This window comes from Ursus americanus, chromosome 2, assembly GCF_024610735.1.
Source record: "Ursus americanus isolate L20-20 chromosome 2, mUrsAme1.1.p, whole genome shotgun sequence".
In the NCBI taxonomy this organism is placed as follows: Eukaryota; Metazoa; Chordata; class Mammalia; order Carnivora; family Ursidae; genus Ursus; species Ursus americanus.
This window is the reverse complement of record NC_142128.1, coordinates 40,856,382-40,871,275: the sequence shown is the minus strand read 5'-3', so window position 1 is coordinate 40,871,275 and position 14,894 is coordinate 40,856,382. Positions and strand designations below refer to the sequence as shown.

General features: G+C 50.6%; 3 protein-coding genes across 3 annotated transcripts in view; 2 read left to right on the top strand and 1 right to left on the bottom strand.

Annotated features, from left to right (window-relative positions):
• The window catches only part of NUP210L (nucleoporin 210 like), a 74,771-nt gene extending 69,306 nt beyond the window's left edge, over positions 1–5,465 (top strand). The window contains exons 37-41 of the mRNA XM_087865854.1: positions 638–888; positions 1,758–1,962; positions 4,725–4,829; positions 5,107–5,181; positions 5,267–5,465. Coding sequence (XP_087721980.1) covers positions 638–888; positions 1,758–1,962; positions 4,725–4,829; positions 5,107–5,181; positions 5,267–5,370 — 740 coding nt within the window. The 3' untranslated portion in view covers positions 5,371–5,465. The remainder of the gene's footprint in view (positions 1–637; positions 889–1,757; positions 1,963–4,724; positions 4,830–5,106; positions 5,182–5,266) is intronic.
• Positions 5,466–5,749: 284 nt separating this feature from the next.
• Positions 5,750–7,148, bottom strand: RPS27 (ribosomal protein S27). The gene is made up of 4 exons (XM_045784444.2): positions 6,999–7,148; positions 6,618–6,726; positions 6,203–6,313; positions 5,750–5,835 (listed from the first exon to the last, which is right to left on the bottom strand). The coding sequence occupies exons 1-4, from the start codon at positions 7,002–7,004 to the stop codon at positions 5,807–5,809; spliced, it is 255 nt and encodes an 84-aa protein (XP_045640400.1). The 5' UTR covers positions 7,005–7,148; the 3' UTR covers positions 5,750–5,806.
• A 2,819-nt stretch (positions 7,149–9,967) lies between these two features.
• On the top strand, positions 9,968–13,970 carry RAB13 (RAB13, member RAS oncogene family). The gene is made up of 8 exons (XM_045784522.2): positions 9,968–10,223; positions 11,677–11,737; positions 12,530–12,590; positions 12,826–12,903; positions 13,011–13,100; positions 13,184–13,249; positions 13,355–13,408; positions 13,579–13,970. The coding sequence occupies exons 1-8, from the start codon at positions 10,100–10,102 to the stop codon at positions 13,654–13,656; spliced, it is 612 nt and encodes a 203-aa protein (XP_045640478.1). The 5' UTR covers positions 9,968–10,099; the 3' UTR covers positions 13,657–13,970.
• Positions 13,971–14,894: the final 924 nt, after the last annotated feature.

The following is a 14,894-nucleotide window of genomic DNA, read 5'->3' as shown; positions in this document are numbered from 1 at the left end:
CAGGTAATCAAGGGCCTGGAGCTTGGCAGGACACAGAATGGAGAGGGAAGAGTAGGAGGCAAGGAGGCCAGTAAGGGGGCCACTGCAGTAATCCAAGCATGAACTGATGAGGGTCTAGCCCAGAGTAACAGGAAGATACTAACAGAGGGGCAGGTGTCAGAAATTTCCAAAGATGAGTGAGTTAGCAAGATTTGAAGGATGGTTGGATTTAGGAATGAAGGAAAGGGTGTCTGTGAAAAGACAGCTGAGTTTGAGCATGGGTAACTAGAACAACAGTACTCCATCAAGGTACGGTTTGACAGAGAAGTGACTAAGCCATGCTCAAAGCATCCTTCAAAAACTTTCCTGATCTTGGCAACTCTTGGTTACTTCATTCTATGTCCCCTTAATTTCCCTGTTTGCACTGTGTTACTTACTACTCCCCCTATGTTGATTTAAGCAACAAGTTCAACTGTGGGTTGTCTGGGACTGTTTTTCTTTGGTATCCTCCCCCCACATTGGCCAATAGGCTGCTAATAGTGAACAAAGTTGAGTTCACATTTTCTTCTGAACTTGCTTCCATTTTTCCTGTTTTAAGCCAGTTGGCTCAGTAGAGCCTCTCAACCTTCCCCGCTCAGGTTTTTCATCTTTTCTTCAGGGGTTTATGTCTGCCTAATCAAGGTTCGACCCCAGTCAGAAGAGCTGCTCCAGGCCCTCAGCATGGCTGACACCTCAGTCTACGGGTGGGCCACACTGGTCAGTGAACGGAGCAAGAATGGAATGCAAAGAATCCTCATTCCTTTCGTCCCAGCCTTTTACATCAACCAGTCAGAATTGGTTCTTAGCCACAGACAAGACATCGGGGAGATAAGAGTGCTGGGGGTGGACAGAGTTCTTGAGAAGCTAGAGGTATGTGAAGCACTGAACCAAAACATAACGGAGATCAAAGTTTTGAAAAAGTAGTCTTCATTCCTAGTCCAAGGGCAAAGGAACAGTTAGGGAATGACTTTGATAAAATTCACCACAAGAGGGGGTTCTTAAAACAGAATGAAGAAGACCTGTCTTCTTCACCATGCCAGGGGACTCCCAAAGTCCAGAATTTAGGTCATGAGCTTTGTCGGTCTGGAAGAGAACACCAGTATCATCTTAAACAATCTTTAGAATCCTAATTTAAAGTTTTTTGGTTTTTTTTTTAAGATTTGACAAAGAAAGAGCATGAGCAGGGAGAGGGACTGTGGGAGAGGGAGAAGCAGGCTCCCCGCTGAGCAGGGAGGCGGATGTGGGGCTCAATTCCAGGACCCTGGGATCATGACCTGAGCTGAAGGCAGACACTTAACTGAACCACCCAGGCAACCAAAACTTTTTTTTTTTAAGATTTGATAAAGAGGGAGTGCATGTGAGCGGGGCTGGGGTGGGGATCAGCAGCAGGGGAGAGAATATCCAAGCAGACCCCTGCTGTGTGTGGAGCCCAACACAGGGCTGGATCCCTCCAGCCAATCAGGACCTGAGAACTGAATCCGAGTCAGATGCTCAACCAACAGAGCCACGAAGGTGCCCCTAGTTTAAAACTTTTCTTTTGAAGCCTATTTTATTCCCATAGATCATTTTCTTCCCTTACCTACTTCAACACATCAGTGTGAAAAAGCAGATGACTTATCTTCAGATTACTAACTAGAAATAAACAGGGATCTTACTGTATGTTTAAGATTGGAACGCAGTATTGATACAAAACTGATTTTTCTTCTGTCAACCAAGTGCCATTTTATCTTTTCTCCAAGGTCTTCCCCAGCTCCCCAGTCCTAGTGGTCTCTGGCCACAGGCAGTCTTCCCTCACACCTGGCCTGGCAGTCTATCCCGTAAGAGTAGTCAACTTCACCTCCCTTCAGCAGATGGCATCACCCATTTTCATCAATATTTCCTGTGAGCTCACCAGTCAAAGTGAGGCTGTGCTAGTGAGAGCTCTGAAGGATAAGTCTGGTGCAGGTGAGCACTGGAGGCTCCTGGTTTTTGTTTAACAGATTTTTTTTATTTATTTGCCAGAGAGAGAGAAAACAAGCAGGGGGAGCAGCAGGCAGAGGGAGAAACGGTCCTTTGGGACCTATCCCAGGGACCCAGGATCATGACCTGAGCTGAAGGCAGACGCTCAACGAACTGAGCCACCCAGGTGTCCCAGGGGGCTCCTGTTTTTAATCTCCAGGAGGAAAGACCACAGAAATGTATTGCTTAGTTAATGAGAAACATTCAGTCACTTGACCAAGATTATTCAAACTAGCTGGGGCATGGACTTTTTTTTTTTTTTTTTTTTAATTTGTCAGAGAGTGAGCATGCGAGAGGGCACACAGGCCTAAGCATGGGGAGCGGGAGGGAGAGGGAGAAGCAGGTTCCCCGCTGAGCAAAGAGCCCAATGCAGGACTTTGATCCCAGGACCCTGGGATCATGACCCAAGCTGAAGGCAGCTGCTCAACTGACTGAGCCAGCCAAGCATCCCTGGATTTTTATTTTCCAAGCTTACCTAGAACATTCAGGGCGCTCTCTTAACACCATCAAGATATTCTACTTAACGTACGTATTTAATAGTTAACAACTTAACAAGAACTTCTCAGCCTTGTTAAGTGTACTATTTTCCGTGTTTTAAACCTCTTGATAAATGTATTTCTTCAAAAATACCTGGCAGATCTTTTTGCATCAGGGCAGTGGGCAAATGGTGATAGTCCTAGCACTAAGACTTCGCTTTCCAAAATCCCGATTCTAGCCATTACTCAGCTTAGAAACTGTGCCAGGTCTGGGTGGAATGGGAACATGTGTAGTCATGGAAAAGTGTTAGGAAAGCCAAACAATCATTCTCCTTATCCTGTCACTTCTACTCGCCCATCCCTCTAGATAAAGTGTTCTTTGAATTAACTAGGAGTGAACTGGACTGAACCCTTGTTCATCTCAAGTGGAAGGAAGGTCTGTTCATACGAGTACCCGATCCGTCCTGGCCAACACCCTACGTGCATGTTACACGCATTTGTTTGCTCCTAACTCCTGAAGTAGATGTTTTTCTCTTTAAGAATTGAGGAAATTGAGATGCTAAAGGTCCCAGGACTAGAAACAGTGTTCAACTCTATGTTCTTTCTGTTAGAGTTTTTAAATCAAGAGTTTTAATGGATTTCTGCAAGGGTCAATGGATGGAATTCCTGTGCCCATGACCTTCAGTGGGGGGAAAAATTGCACCTTTATTTTCAATTAACATCTGACTGTAAGTCTCCATTTCCGCTGATTTTATGAATATAGGCAACAAACCACAGTAATAGCAATGTGTGACTCAGAATTCAGATTATTTTCATGTTCCAATTATTGGATCTCAAAATCACTTCAAAATTACATAAAAATTACAGCAGTTAATCAGACTGGAGCCTAGATCTTTCTTGTTACTAAGAAAGTATCACTTGTTATCAAAAAGGACATTTTTAACATCTTGCTAAGTGTATAACATAGCTATATCACAAATTTATTCCATTTTGGCTAATTTCTATATAATTGGTTTCCTTTACTCCTACACATTTCCTGCAAGTAAAAACATTCTGAGATAGGATCCATAGGTTTCACCATACTGCCCAAGTTGCTCATGGCAAAATAAGTGGTTAAGAACCTCTGCACTTCTCAGAGCTAAGAGGGACCAGTGGGAACAGTACAAACATGGTAGGTAGGAGTGGTCAGACACAAAGATTCAACCCAGCCTTCAGCTTATTCACACAAGCATGTTGAGTGCCCACTGGTATATGCCAGGCACAGTACCTGGTACAGAAATTAGATAAGACAGGGCCTAATTAGGGAACTAGTAATTAGTTCATTGTAGCTAGAACAAAGGGGTATTGGAAAGGCTGATCATGTTCCTTAAGTTTTATTTGGACTCTTAACCTGTAAACATTGGAAAGCCAAAAGCTTTCAACAGTTGGATCTGATCAAGGATTAGTATAGAGAATTTTCACAATCTCAAACTGTTCTTCAGAGCAGTTTGTAAGCAGTTCTGAAACAAAGTACCATGAGAAGTAAAATCAGTTACAAGTTCAAAGGTTAGTGGGCCTATATTAGGGATGCAGAATAGGAACTAGGTAGGAAGGCCTGGTGACAGGACCTGAAGTTCAGGGGAATCTGCTGGGGCAGGTGTTCATTTCTAGATACTGAAGAATTTGAAATAACCAAAGTCAAATGTCAAGTGTGCTTCAAAAACACAAGTCTTAAGTTTTATTGATGACAGTGTTATACAAAAATCAGAATGCTCCCTACAAATGACATTCTAAGTAAAAAATGACAAGGGGACCCCCCCTGGATTTAAAAAGTGGTTGGTGATCCAAATAAAGATTTCAGGTTAGAGGGATTAGACCTGGAAGTTCAGTTGCCACAATCACAAATTTGGTTAAGAGAAGCAAGTCACTTGGAATTAAAATACACAGGAAAGGTAACAGCCATCTTAAGGTAGCAGAGTATCTAAATATCCATTTTTTAAGTTGAGAAGAAATACAAAATTCAAAGTTTGGGAGTTTATTACCTAGGAAATAGGAACAAGCCAAAAAGAGGTGGAGAACCAAATACATAATTCACCTCTTTTACTCTGTAAAAAAGCAAAACAATTTCCCAGAGGGCTGGGTTTTGAGAGCTTCTGCTGGATACCCGTGACCTTGTGTTTAATTTTAAATACAGCTACCTGCCCTGAATGCTTTAAGTAACTATTACCTTATATTGTTCTGACCAATGCACAGATCAATGTGAAGATTCAGGTATCCTCCAGAAGTTCCTGGGTTCTCACCAGACCATCCTCTTTACCCTCTTTGCAGTGCTGGCATCAACAGCTTTCATCTTTCTAGGTAAGAAGCCCTTACAACATTCAGCACCATGGACTTTGACTTAGAAACTGCCTTCATTTAATTTCACCAACTATGAGAATGAAAATTAGCTGTTTATCACATCTCACTTCTGACAAGCAGTTGGAACTCATTCAGCCTCCCTAGCCCGTCACCTAGTGGATGAAGGGTCCTGCTCAACTTACCACGAAGCAGTGAACTGCATGTGACAGACCCCACTTGGAAGTGGAAACCACTGCTAAGACTTGAGATGATGACATCTGCCTTCTTCTCTTTCCAGCATACAATGCCTTCTTAAACAAGATACAGACAGTTCCTGTTGTTTACGTACCAACTCTAAGCACACCACAAGCAGGTAAAGGATCACCACCTTCACCTTTGAAAAGCTCAAATATCCACATTTTATTCACACTTCATCTGTTTCTCCTTTTTACTCCTAGGTTCTTATACCTCCACCAGACGTTCTCCCCCACCTTTCATGAGTCCACAACCCCCACCAGGCCAGAGTCGGCTACAACACTGGCTGTGGAGTGTAAGGCACTAATCTCCACTTGGACAAATCCCCTCAACTATAGAGAACCGGAGCCATAAGCCCCCGAACTAGGCTTCTGAAAACTAAATAAAGGATCCTAAGTTGTTCTGCACTGAAGTGGTGTGTTGGGCTGTGTTTTAAAGGTCAACTCAGTTCTTAATGCTACGAAAACATAAAGGTGAAAGAAAATATCCATTTATATAGTATCCCACATTCCTATCAAGTTCCAAAGATTTATTCAGTGAGCCTAGTTGGACAGAAATGTCCCAAATAGATTTTTTAAGTATTGGCCACTTACTTGCCCCAAATGACTAGCAGTCCACTCTTCTGGTTGCCCCTGAGTACTTGAGGTAGGAACTTCCTAGCAGTAAAACAAAGACAATAAACAGGATGTATCCAAAATCTGTTTATTGGGATAGTGTCCCACTCATCTTCATTTAGGGTGCTTTTAGTGCTGCTTCCGCCTGAAGGAGCATCCTGGAAGAAAAAAGTTCAGAGATTAACCCACAACGGTCTACTTATCCTGCCCCACCCCCACAAAACAAGGGCATGCCTGATGATCCACCCACAAGAAAGCTACATGTTTACTTTCCTCTAAACCTGTAGCTACCACTTCAGTTGTTTAAGAAACTTACTATCGTTAGCTCAAACGACCCTTTTATTACCCCTCCTCCTCAACTTTAGACCTCAGTGTTTTGAAACAGAAATATGTGGTTTCTCGTAATACTTTTTGAGAGGAGGTGGACGAATGACTTTCTTTACGAGGCAGTTAGATAACTGACACACGATCCCTCTCGCTACAAAATTCAAAGTTCAAAATGACAACGTTCGTTCATCCGCTCACCTTCTGTAAGCCTTGCTTTTCCTCCTGTGGGCTGGCAGAGGACAGTGGAGCAGCCGACACACAAAACTACCGTTTGTGCGTGGCTAAAGACGGTGGTGATTTTGTAGCATCCTGAGAAGAAACATCAAGAAGCAGGGAGTTAGGACCTTTCCACGCCTTTCTTCGCTCGAGCGCAGGCCCGCATGCGTTAACTGTCAGGACAGGGACGTTCCGTCACCTCAAAATGCACCGTCCCCGCTAGACGGGACGGGCCGGATCCACATGCACGTTCGAGCCCGCTCGGAAGCAGCCCGGCCCGCCGAGCCCCTCCCCCGGGCCGGCCCACTGTCTCCTCCGGGATCCAACCCCCCCTGCCGTCTCCAGACCCTCACTCCCCCCACCAGTCGTCGTCGTCCCCCCGGGCGGCGCCCCTCACCCGGGCACTTCACGTCCATGAAGTAGGAGTTGGGGCTCTGCACCAGGCGCTTCTTCTTGTGCTTCCTCTTCTCCTCTTCCGGGGACGGGTGCAGGAGGTCCTTCGCGAGCTACGAGGGGCAGACAGGCACGGTCAGGGCGGCGGAGGCCCCGGGCGGCAGCGACAGCAGCGGCAGCAACAGCCCGCGCCGCCCGGCGTCCGCAGCGGGGCCGCCATCTTACCCCCGCCCCGGGCCCCGGGCCGCGCGCCGCCCGCCCCCGCGCCCGCCGCCCGAGGTCCGAAGCCCGCGGCCGGCCCCCGCGGCCCGCACCCGACGGAGGGGCGCGCGCGCGCGCGCGCGGGAGGCGAGGGATCCGCCGAGACCCGGGCCGAGGAACTCACAGGCATGTTCTCGTAGGGAGGTCGTCACCGCCGGAAAGGAGCGAAAGCGGAAATCCTGCCGCTTATATCCGCCGCCCGCCGGAAGTGACGCGCACGCGTTCGGCAGCCATGCCGGAGCCCGCGCACCGCCTCTAACGTGCGCTTTCCGACGGGGGTTGCTGCGCCGCGACGTGAAAGTGTGTTAATAAGGTCCGCTGAGGAAGACGGCGCGGTCGAGCCGTGCCCGGGACTTCTCGGATTCCTTGGCTGTTTTTCAGTGGGTTTACCTTGCCAGTTAACAACTCAGAAGTGTAAAAACGGGAAAAACAAGCCCTCCTATTTCTCGCATCCCGAGCCTACTGCGAGGGTTAGCCGCCGCTGAGTTTTGTTGCGTCTTTCCAGTCTTTTCCTTTTAATGACGGTATCAGACGCCAACGTAGTGCTCGCTGTGGGCGGCGTGGCGCCTGCTCCGCACGCTGTGTCGGGCGGACACTGGAAAGAGAAGCCCCGCACAGCCCAAGAAGCCGCCCGAAGTCCTGCCGCCCCGCCGTCCGAGGCGGCGGCGCCACTTGACATTCCCACAGCCCTTCCCGCCCATCGGCAGCAGCGCGGACTTCCCGAGCTTTCAAATCCTCGCAGCACTGACACGCTTGACGGAACGAGAAGAAAGCAAACGTGAAGACCGAAGCATCATCTGCTACAGTCGGACCCAACGTTTAGAATGTTCCTTTGTCAGGAGGATCGAAGATGACTCGCGTGGCATCTTGGGCTCGAAGGAGAGGCATGTGAGTTCCAGTCAGGGCGTGCTGGTGAAAGTTGAACAACGGGCCTGGAGCCCTGACTCGCCTTCGCTAATTTCAGTGGTGTAAGTATTTCCACTGTGGCCAGTTTCAAACTACCGGTGTGACCTCGTTAAACACGGCGTTGTTCTTAATGACCAGCAAGAACCGGTCCAGCACACCACTGAGGGGCCAGAAGATCCCCTGAGGAAATAACATTGAGGCTGAAATCTGAAAGCCGGGGTGTCAGCCATGCCGCAGTCCGGGAGAAAAGCATTCTAGGTTGATGGAAGAGCTTGTGAAGACAAAAACCCAGGCCAGACGAGCCTGCCAGGAGTGAGGGGGTTGCCAGGGCTCTGAGAGCTAAGGGCAGAGCGTGCTGGGGTTAAGGTCCAGTGACAGCCGGTGTACACCAGCATAAGTACTGTTCCGAGAGGTGAGCACCGCACACACCACGCTCTGGGGACGAGGAGTCCAGAACAGGCAACATGGAAAAACAATTGATGGGTTTTTATCAGAACCGTTCATGAAAGTTGAAGAGTAACTTAACAGATTGGTGGGGGGGCGCCTGCGGGGCTCAGTGGTTGAGCGCTAAGCGTCTGCCTTCTGCACTGGTCAGGATCCCAGGGTCTGGGAATGGAGCCCCGCATCCGGCTCCCCGCTCGGCAAGGAGCCCGCTTCTCCCACTCCTGCTCCCCCTGCTTGTGCTCTCTCTGTCAAATAGATAAATAAAATCTTTTAAAAATAAATAAAGGATTGGTAGGAGATGGTTTGACCATTGAGGAGAAATAGAGAAGAGTCAGGGTTTGTGATACAGCTTGAAGGCAGTGGGAGGGGAGAGAATGGACAAAAGGGGGTTGAACAGCTGTGTTCCAGAAGGGGCAGGCATGGACACAGAAGATGACAAGGACGAGCGAAGTGACACAAGGTGTCTTTTCACCAGTACACTACACAGGGACAGGTCTACTGACGCACTGTTAGAAAAGCAGATAGTTTGAGTAATTTTTTTCCAAAGGCAGAGATAAACTCGTTTCTCTATAGCTGTGTTTTCCATACTTCAGCTTTTTCGTTGCCTTTTCATAGCCCTTTCAGTGTGGTGTCAGGAGGCAGCCTCGGGCAGTCTTAAGATCCATTACCTCGTCGAAGGAACGAAAGCAGACACTTATAATCCCCATCTCTGTGGTCCTGTAACTGGCGTGTCAGAGAAATCACACACAGGGTCCCAGAAGATTTGAATACTGTTGCTAATAAAGCCCCCCAGTGTGTCTCAGTGAAAGAGAGAGAGCGTGTTTGTGGTGTGGGGAATGTATGTGTGTGTGGGCGGGAGTGTGAGGGGGTGAGGTGTGTGGTATGGGGTGTGTGTGGGTGGGCTGGTGGTGGAAGGGTGTGTGTGGGTGGTGTGATGTGTGTAGGGGTGGGGTGATGTGTGTACTGTGGGTGTGACGTAGGTGTGTGGTGGGGTGTGATTGTGTGGTAGTGGTGTGTGATGGTGTGTGATGTGATGATTGTGTGATATATGTAGGACGTGTATGGTGTATACATGGTGTGTGTGGTGTGGTAGGTATGTGATACGTGTATGTCGTATGTGATCTGTGGTGTGTGTATGTGTACGTGGTGTGTGTGTGGTGTGCATGTTGTGTATGTGGTGTGTGTGGTATGTAGGTATGTGTGTACATGGTGTGCGTGTGGTATGTGTGCGGTGTGGTATGTATGTGATACCTGTAGGTCGTACGTGGTGTGTATGGTGTGTGTATGTGTGTGGTGTGTCCGTGTGTGTACATGTGTGTCCCTGTCTTGGGCCCCGTGGGGCTGCAGGACACCTCCTTTTCACGCCGTCCACCAGGGGGCAGACCGACCCCACAAGCGGCTGGTGCTCCGGGGCGCCCGGCCGCGTTCCCAGGGAGCTGGGCGGGACCTGAGCGCTGGGAACCCCGGAGCCCAGAAGTGCCCCGAAGGCGTCCACACTTGAGTGGACCGGGGGTCCCCTGGCTCAGCCCCTCGTTGTGGTGAGCCCCCGGTGCCGGCCCCGCCTTCAGCCTGCATCCCCCAGATTGTGCCCGCGTGCCTGAGGCGCCCCCGTCGGTGGACCGTGGGGCTGGCCGCGGCTCCCCCTTCCCCACAGCCGCCCCGGCGCGGCCTGCGAGCGAGCGGGAGGTGCCCAGCCGTCCCGGGGGCAGGGGCGGGCGGCCAGGGGGGTGGGGCCCACGGCAGGGCCGCCTCCCCTCTTTCCCGGAGCCTGGGCGGAGAGGGAGGAAAACTTCCTGGCCTGGGCTCCGGGCCGCTCCGTCCGCCAGCCCTGCGGTCCCGCCCACCGGCGCCTCCCCCGGCTCCCCAGTGTCCGCCATGGCCAAAGCCTACGACCACCTCTTCAAGTTGCTGCTCATCGGGGACTCGGGGGTGGGCAAGACTTGTCTGATCATTCGCTTTGCAGAGGACAGCTTCAACAACACCTACATCTCCACCATCGGTGAGCCCGCCGGCCGTGCCCCAGACCCCCGGCTCCCCCAGGCCCTCACCCCTGTTTCTCCACCCGCGGTGAGCCCGCTGGCCTGTCTGTCCCACATGCCTGGCTCCTCCAGGCCCTCACCCCTGCGTCTCCACCAGCGCTGAGCCCCCTGGCCTGTCTGTCCCACACGCCTGGCTCCTCCAGGCCCTCACCCCTGCATCTCCTCGGCAGTGAGCCGGCTGGCCTGCCTCACACCCCCAGCTCCCCCAGGCTCCCAGGTTACTAGTGGCCCCACTTTTCGGTCTTCTAAAGTCTAGTCTCTCAGCCCCTGTCTCAGACCCATCCCCCCGCACATCTCTCTCGATGGTACCCAACCTCTCATTTCTCTGAGGCCTCCAGGTAGCTTCTCCGATGTGCCAGCCCCTCGTTTTCCTGGTACCATCCTTCTCCCTCATCTCCCCAAATCCACATGAATCCTTTTCTATTTCCTCCCGTGCATCTCTCCCCACCCCCACCCACCTAGAACTCTTGACCCTCTCTGTATTTCCTGTACCCCCTCTCCCTGAACATGCTTTCCAATTCCATTAGCTTCTTTCTGTCTTGCGGGTTCCAAATCCTCCCATTGCATCCCCACCTTACCACTTCCCAGTCTCCCTGCCCCTCAACTTAATGGGGGTGGGCAGGGTGGAACAGAGTGGCTGTCTGTGCTGGAGGGTGGCCCAAGGACTGGGATGGCGAATATGCAGTCAGCCAGGCAAGGAGGGTGGAAGTGGGGGGACTTTTGGGGGCTCTGAGTCAGCCTGGTGACTCAGCCTCCTTCCTGGGCTCCCAACAGGCTCTGGGGAGGTGCCCATGTTTCTTCGAAGAACACTGCCTCCCCTCCTCCCTTCTTGTCTTTCTTCATCTCCTCTGGCCTGGGAAATAAAACAAGGGGAGTCTCAAGACAATTCTGGTTGGAAAAGGGAAGGAAAATGCCTGTCTCTCCTAGTTCAGTCTGAGGAGGACTCATTCTTGCTTGCAAGCGCAGACTGCTGTTAACTCACACGAACTGGCATCAACTACCTCTTTCCTGGCTCTTTATGCTACAGGGCTGGAGGGTGGCTGGAACACAGAGAGTTCAGGGTTCTAGGAAAACAGAAGGGAAGAGGAATCTGAGAGTCATATTTTGAGGGGGACACTGAATTAAGGGATCTGTCAGCTGGTGTGGCTGAGTGGACCCAAGAGGTGCCTTAAACCTCTCTGTAGAACTTCCATCACCTCCCCCTCCCCGATCGGTAACATCTTAGTAAAAAGAATGTGTTTCCTATACAAATACAGCTTTGAGAAAATTCTGTCTTGCTCTTGCAACAAGGTTGCTTCCCAAGTGCACCCCTGTAGAGTTCCTAGCGCTGCTGCTGCTCCATTCCCGTGTCTCCCTTCGCACACCCTACATGCCCACATGGTCTCAACTTCAGTGTGTGCACTGCCCTCCTAGGAATTGACTTCAAGATCCGAACTGTGGATGTAGAGGGGAAGAAGATCAAATTGCAGGTCTGGTGAGTGAACCCTCAGGACTGCTGGGCACATTCCCTCATTCACCTCTTAGCACCGTTTCCCTCCCATTTTGCTGCTTATCTCCTTCTCCCCACCGCTCCTTCCGGTACTTCTCCCAGGCCACTTCCTGTCACCTCACTCAGACGTCGTCCTTCCATCTCTCTTCCAGTTCCCTCATCTATTTTCAGCTTTTTTGTAACTCTTTTTGCCTCTCCCGGCTCCAGAGCATTCTCTGAACTTGACCGTAAATGTCTGCAGGGCTGTCATGTGGAAATGGCATTAAAGCAGGTATACAGCAAGTAGCAGAATTGAGACTTTCAGTCTGTGCTGTCTCTGAATTCCGGGGAACCCAGAAAGCCGGGGGTAGAGGGCTCTCCTGTCCTAGGAAGCTAGAGACTCTGAAGGTGTGGGAGTGGCTGCTGACTTGAAGAAGCTTCAGGAGGCAACAGATGAGAGCAGATGTGGTTTGAATTCTGGTTCTGCTGCAGAATGACCTGCCTCTTCAAATCTCTGTCCTCATTTGTAAAACAGGGACCATAAAACGTGTCTTACACGGGTAGGGTGAAGATGGAGCTTGGCACAGAGTAAACGTTCAGCAAATATACCTGAGAGACCTTGTTCCTTAGGTCTGTGTCACCTCCCAGCCATCCTACTCCTTTTTCCCCTTTACTGTTTTCTGATTCTGTTCCTTTCAGCCCCACCCTGTTGCAAGAGCTAAATTCTTAGCAGGGGGAATTCTCTCTTTGGAGAAGCATTCCCTCTCTCCTGCCCCACAAAATATTCCACTTCTTCAGGGACACAGCTGGCCAAGAGCGATTCAAGACAATAACTACTGCCTATTACCGTGGAGCCATGGTACGAGGTGTGGGTCTGGACAAGGGATGAGGCAATAGAGTGGAGGTTTATGAGTACCCAGGGGCAGGGGTTGGGCAGGAAAATGGGAGGGGGCACAGTGTGGGAGGGGGAGGGCCCCACATGGACTAATGGGGTAGATTCATGGGTAGAATTTGCAGGGTCACTTAAAGGAGCAGGAAGCCAAAATGGGGGAATGTGGCCCAAGGCTCCATGGTGAACCCTTGCCATCCCCCAGGGCATTATCCTAGTATATGACATCACAGATGAGAAATCCTTCGAGAATATTCAGAACTGGATGAAAAGCATCAAAGAGGTAAAGACCCTCCTGAAGAGAAGGGAGACTAGGTAGAACCTGGAGGGTGAGGGGACAATGAAGGTGAGCAGGACCCAACTTTACTCCTCCTGCCCTTTTGCTGCCAGAATGCCTCAGCTGGGGTGGAGCGCCTGCTGCTGGGGAACAAGTGTGACATGGAGGCCAAGAGGAAGGTGCAGAAGGAGCAGGCTGTTAAGGTGAGGGCCAGGCCGAGACGAAGTTGGATTCCAGAGGGCTGCCACCCTTTACCCACCTCTCTTCTTCTCCCTCCACCCCACAGCTTGCTCGGGAGCATGGGATCCGATTCTTCGAGACAAGTGCCAAGTCCAGCACAAATGTGGATGAGGTGAGACACATCCCCATGCCCACCCCCACTCCTGAGATGGCTGTTGGACAGCAAGTCCAACCTCCCCTCCAGCCTGTTCTGAGAACTCACTCCTTTCCCCGTCAGGCTTTCAGTTCCCTGGCCCGGGACATCTTGCTCAAGTCAGGAGGCCGGAGATCGGTGAGTTGGTTTTGCTGGCCTGGGCACAGCTGTGTGTATGTGTCAGGAGTGAAACCTCGGGAGGGGAGTAGTGCTAAGACCCCCCAAGGGTGGATCCCCTTCAAACAATGTACAGTCTCAGACCCCAGCCAGCCATTGTCACCCTGATCCCGGTGCCCTTCCACCTCTAGGGAAACAGCCACAAGCCCCCCGGCACTGACCTGAAAGCTTGTGACAAGAAGAACACCAGCAAGTGCTCCCTCGGCTGAGGACCCTAGGCCCGGAGGCTGACCCTGAGGGAGGCAGGGCTGAGGGTGGGCAGGGGAGAAACAGCACGTGGGACTTGGAAGGGCTAGAGGTAGGTAGATGGTGGAAGAGTAGGGAGCAAATGGAGAACACGAAGGCGAGAGATGGTAAGGAGGTAGACTAGAGAGGGAAGGAGAGGCAAGGAGGAGAGAGAGAAAGGCGAGGGAGTAAAAGGAGGTGAGGGCGGCAGGAAAGAACCAGCTCTGGGTGTCAGACCTTCCCTGGGCTTCTAGGGCAGACATAAATGTAAATAAACAGTTGATTTGTTGTTACTGGATCAGGTTTTAGGGTTGTGTGAGAGTTGGCTCAGCACCCCCTCTGTAGGCCTGACCCTGTGTGGTCTTGCTCAGTATGAAAGGCCACCACCCACATAAAGGTCCCTGGATTGGGTGACTTTCATCATCAAACCTAATTCCTGCCTCTAAGGTGGTTGGGCTGCCAGAATCAGGCTGGGTTCCTGTGACACCAGGACCTGTCCCTACATGGATGAGGAAAAGAACAAGGAGGTTCTCTGAACCTGGAGGTCTGGACATCCTCTTTCCATTATGGGGTTAGAGGATCCTATGGACAGAGCCCTGCCTGGTTTCCAGAGGACTCTTCTTAGGCCTTCCCAGGGGAGTGACAGCCCTAGACTCAAGGCAATAACAGGACCTGGTATTGTTTATCCTGTGATTTCTTCAAGCACCTCTGATTCCGCCAGCAATCCTTTTAGGTAGCTGGTAGGCATTATTTTCCACTTCTATAGATGAGGAAAATGAGACACAGAAGAGGTTCATTTAGTCATAAATATTTTTTTTAAGTATTTAATTATTTATTTGAGAGAGAGAACGCGCGCACAAGGGCACGGGGGGTGGGGGGAGCAGACTCCCCGCTGAGCAGGGAACCTTACATGGGGCTCCCGGATCATGACCTGAGCCAAAGGCAGATGCTTAACCAACTGAGCCACCCAGGCGCCCCAGTCATAAATCTTTATTGAACATTTAGTATGTGCCAAACACAATGGTCAAGTTTGGGTGGAACTTACAAGAAAGACAAGAAAATTTTAACAAAACAGCTCCTAAGTAATGAATAACAAAGAGGCAAACCTACTGGCATGCAAAAGAACCACCACCCAAAAACTCAGACTTGACACACAGTGCCCATGAACATACACAGCCACGTTGAACCCTGGCACAATAGTTTCTAAACAGCAAAATTATCT

Coding starts and splice junctions, on each gene's coding strand:
- RAB13 (XM_045784522.2), top strand. CDS start 10,100: ATGGCCAAAGCCTACGACCACCTCTTCAAGTTGCTGCTCATCGGGGAC. Junction 12,591..12,825: donor CCTATTACCGTGGAGCCATG/GTACGAGGTGTG, acceptor GCCATCCCCCAG/GGCATTATCCTAGTATATGA. Junction 13,101..13,183: donor AGAAGGAGCAGGCTGTTAAG/GTGAGGGCCAGG, acceptor TCCACCCCACAG/CTTGCTCGGGAGCATGGGAT.
- RPS27 (XM_045784444.2), bottom strand. Junction 6,314..6,617: donor CATGGACGTGAAGTGCCCGG/GTGAGGGGCGCC, acceptor GTTTCTTCTCAG/GATGCTACAAAATCACCACC. Junction 5,836..6,202: donor AAAAGCAAGGCTTACAGAAG/GTGAGCGGATGA, acceptor TTTTTCTTCCAG/GATGCTCCTTCAGGCGGAAG.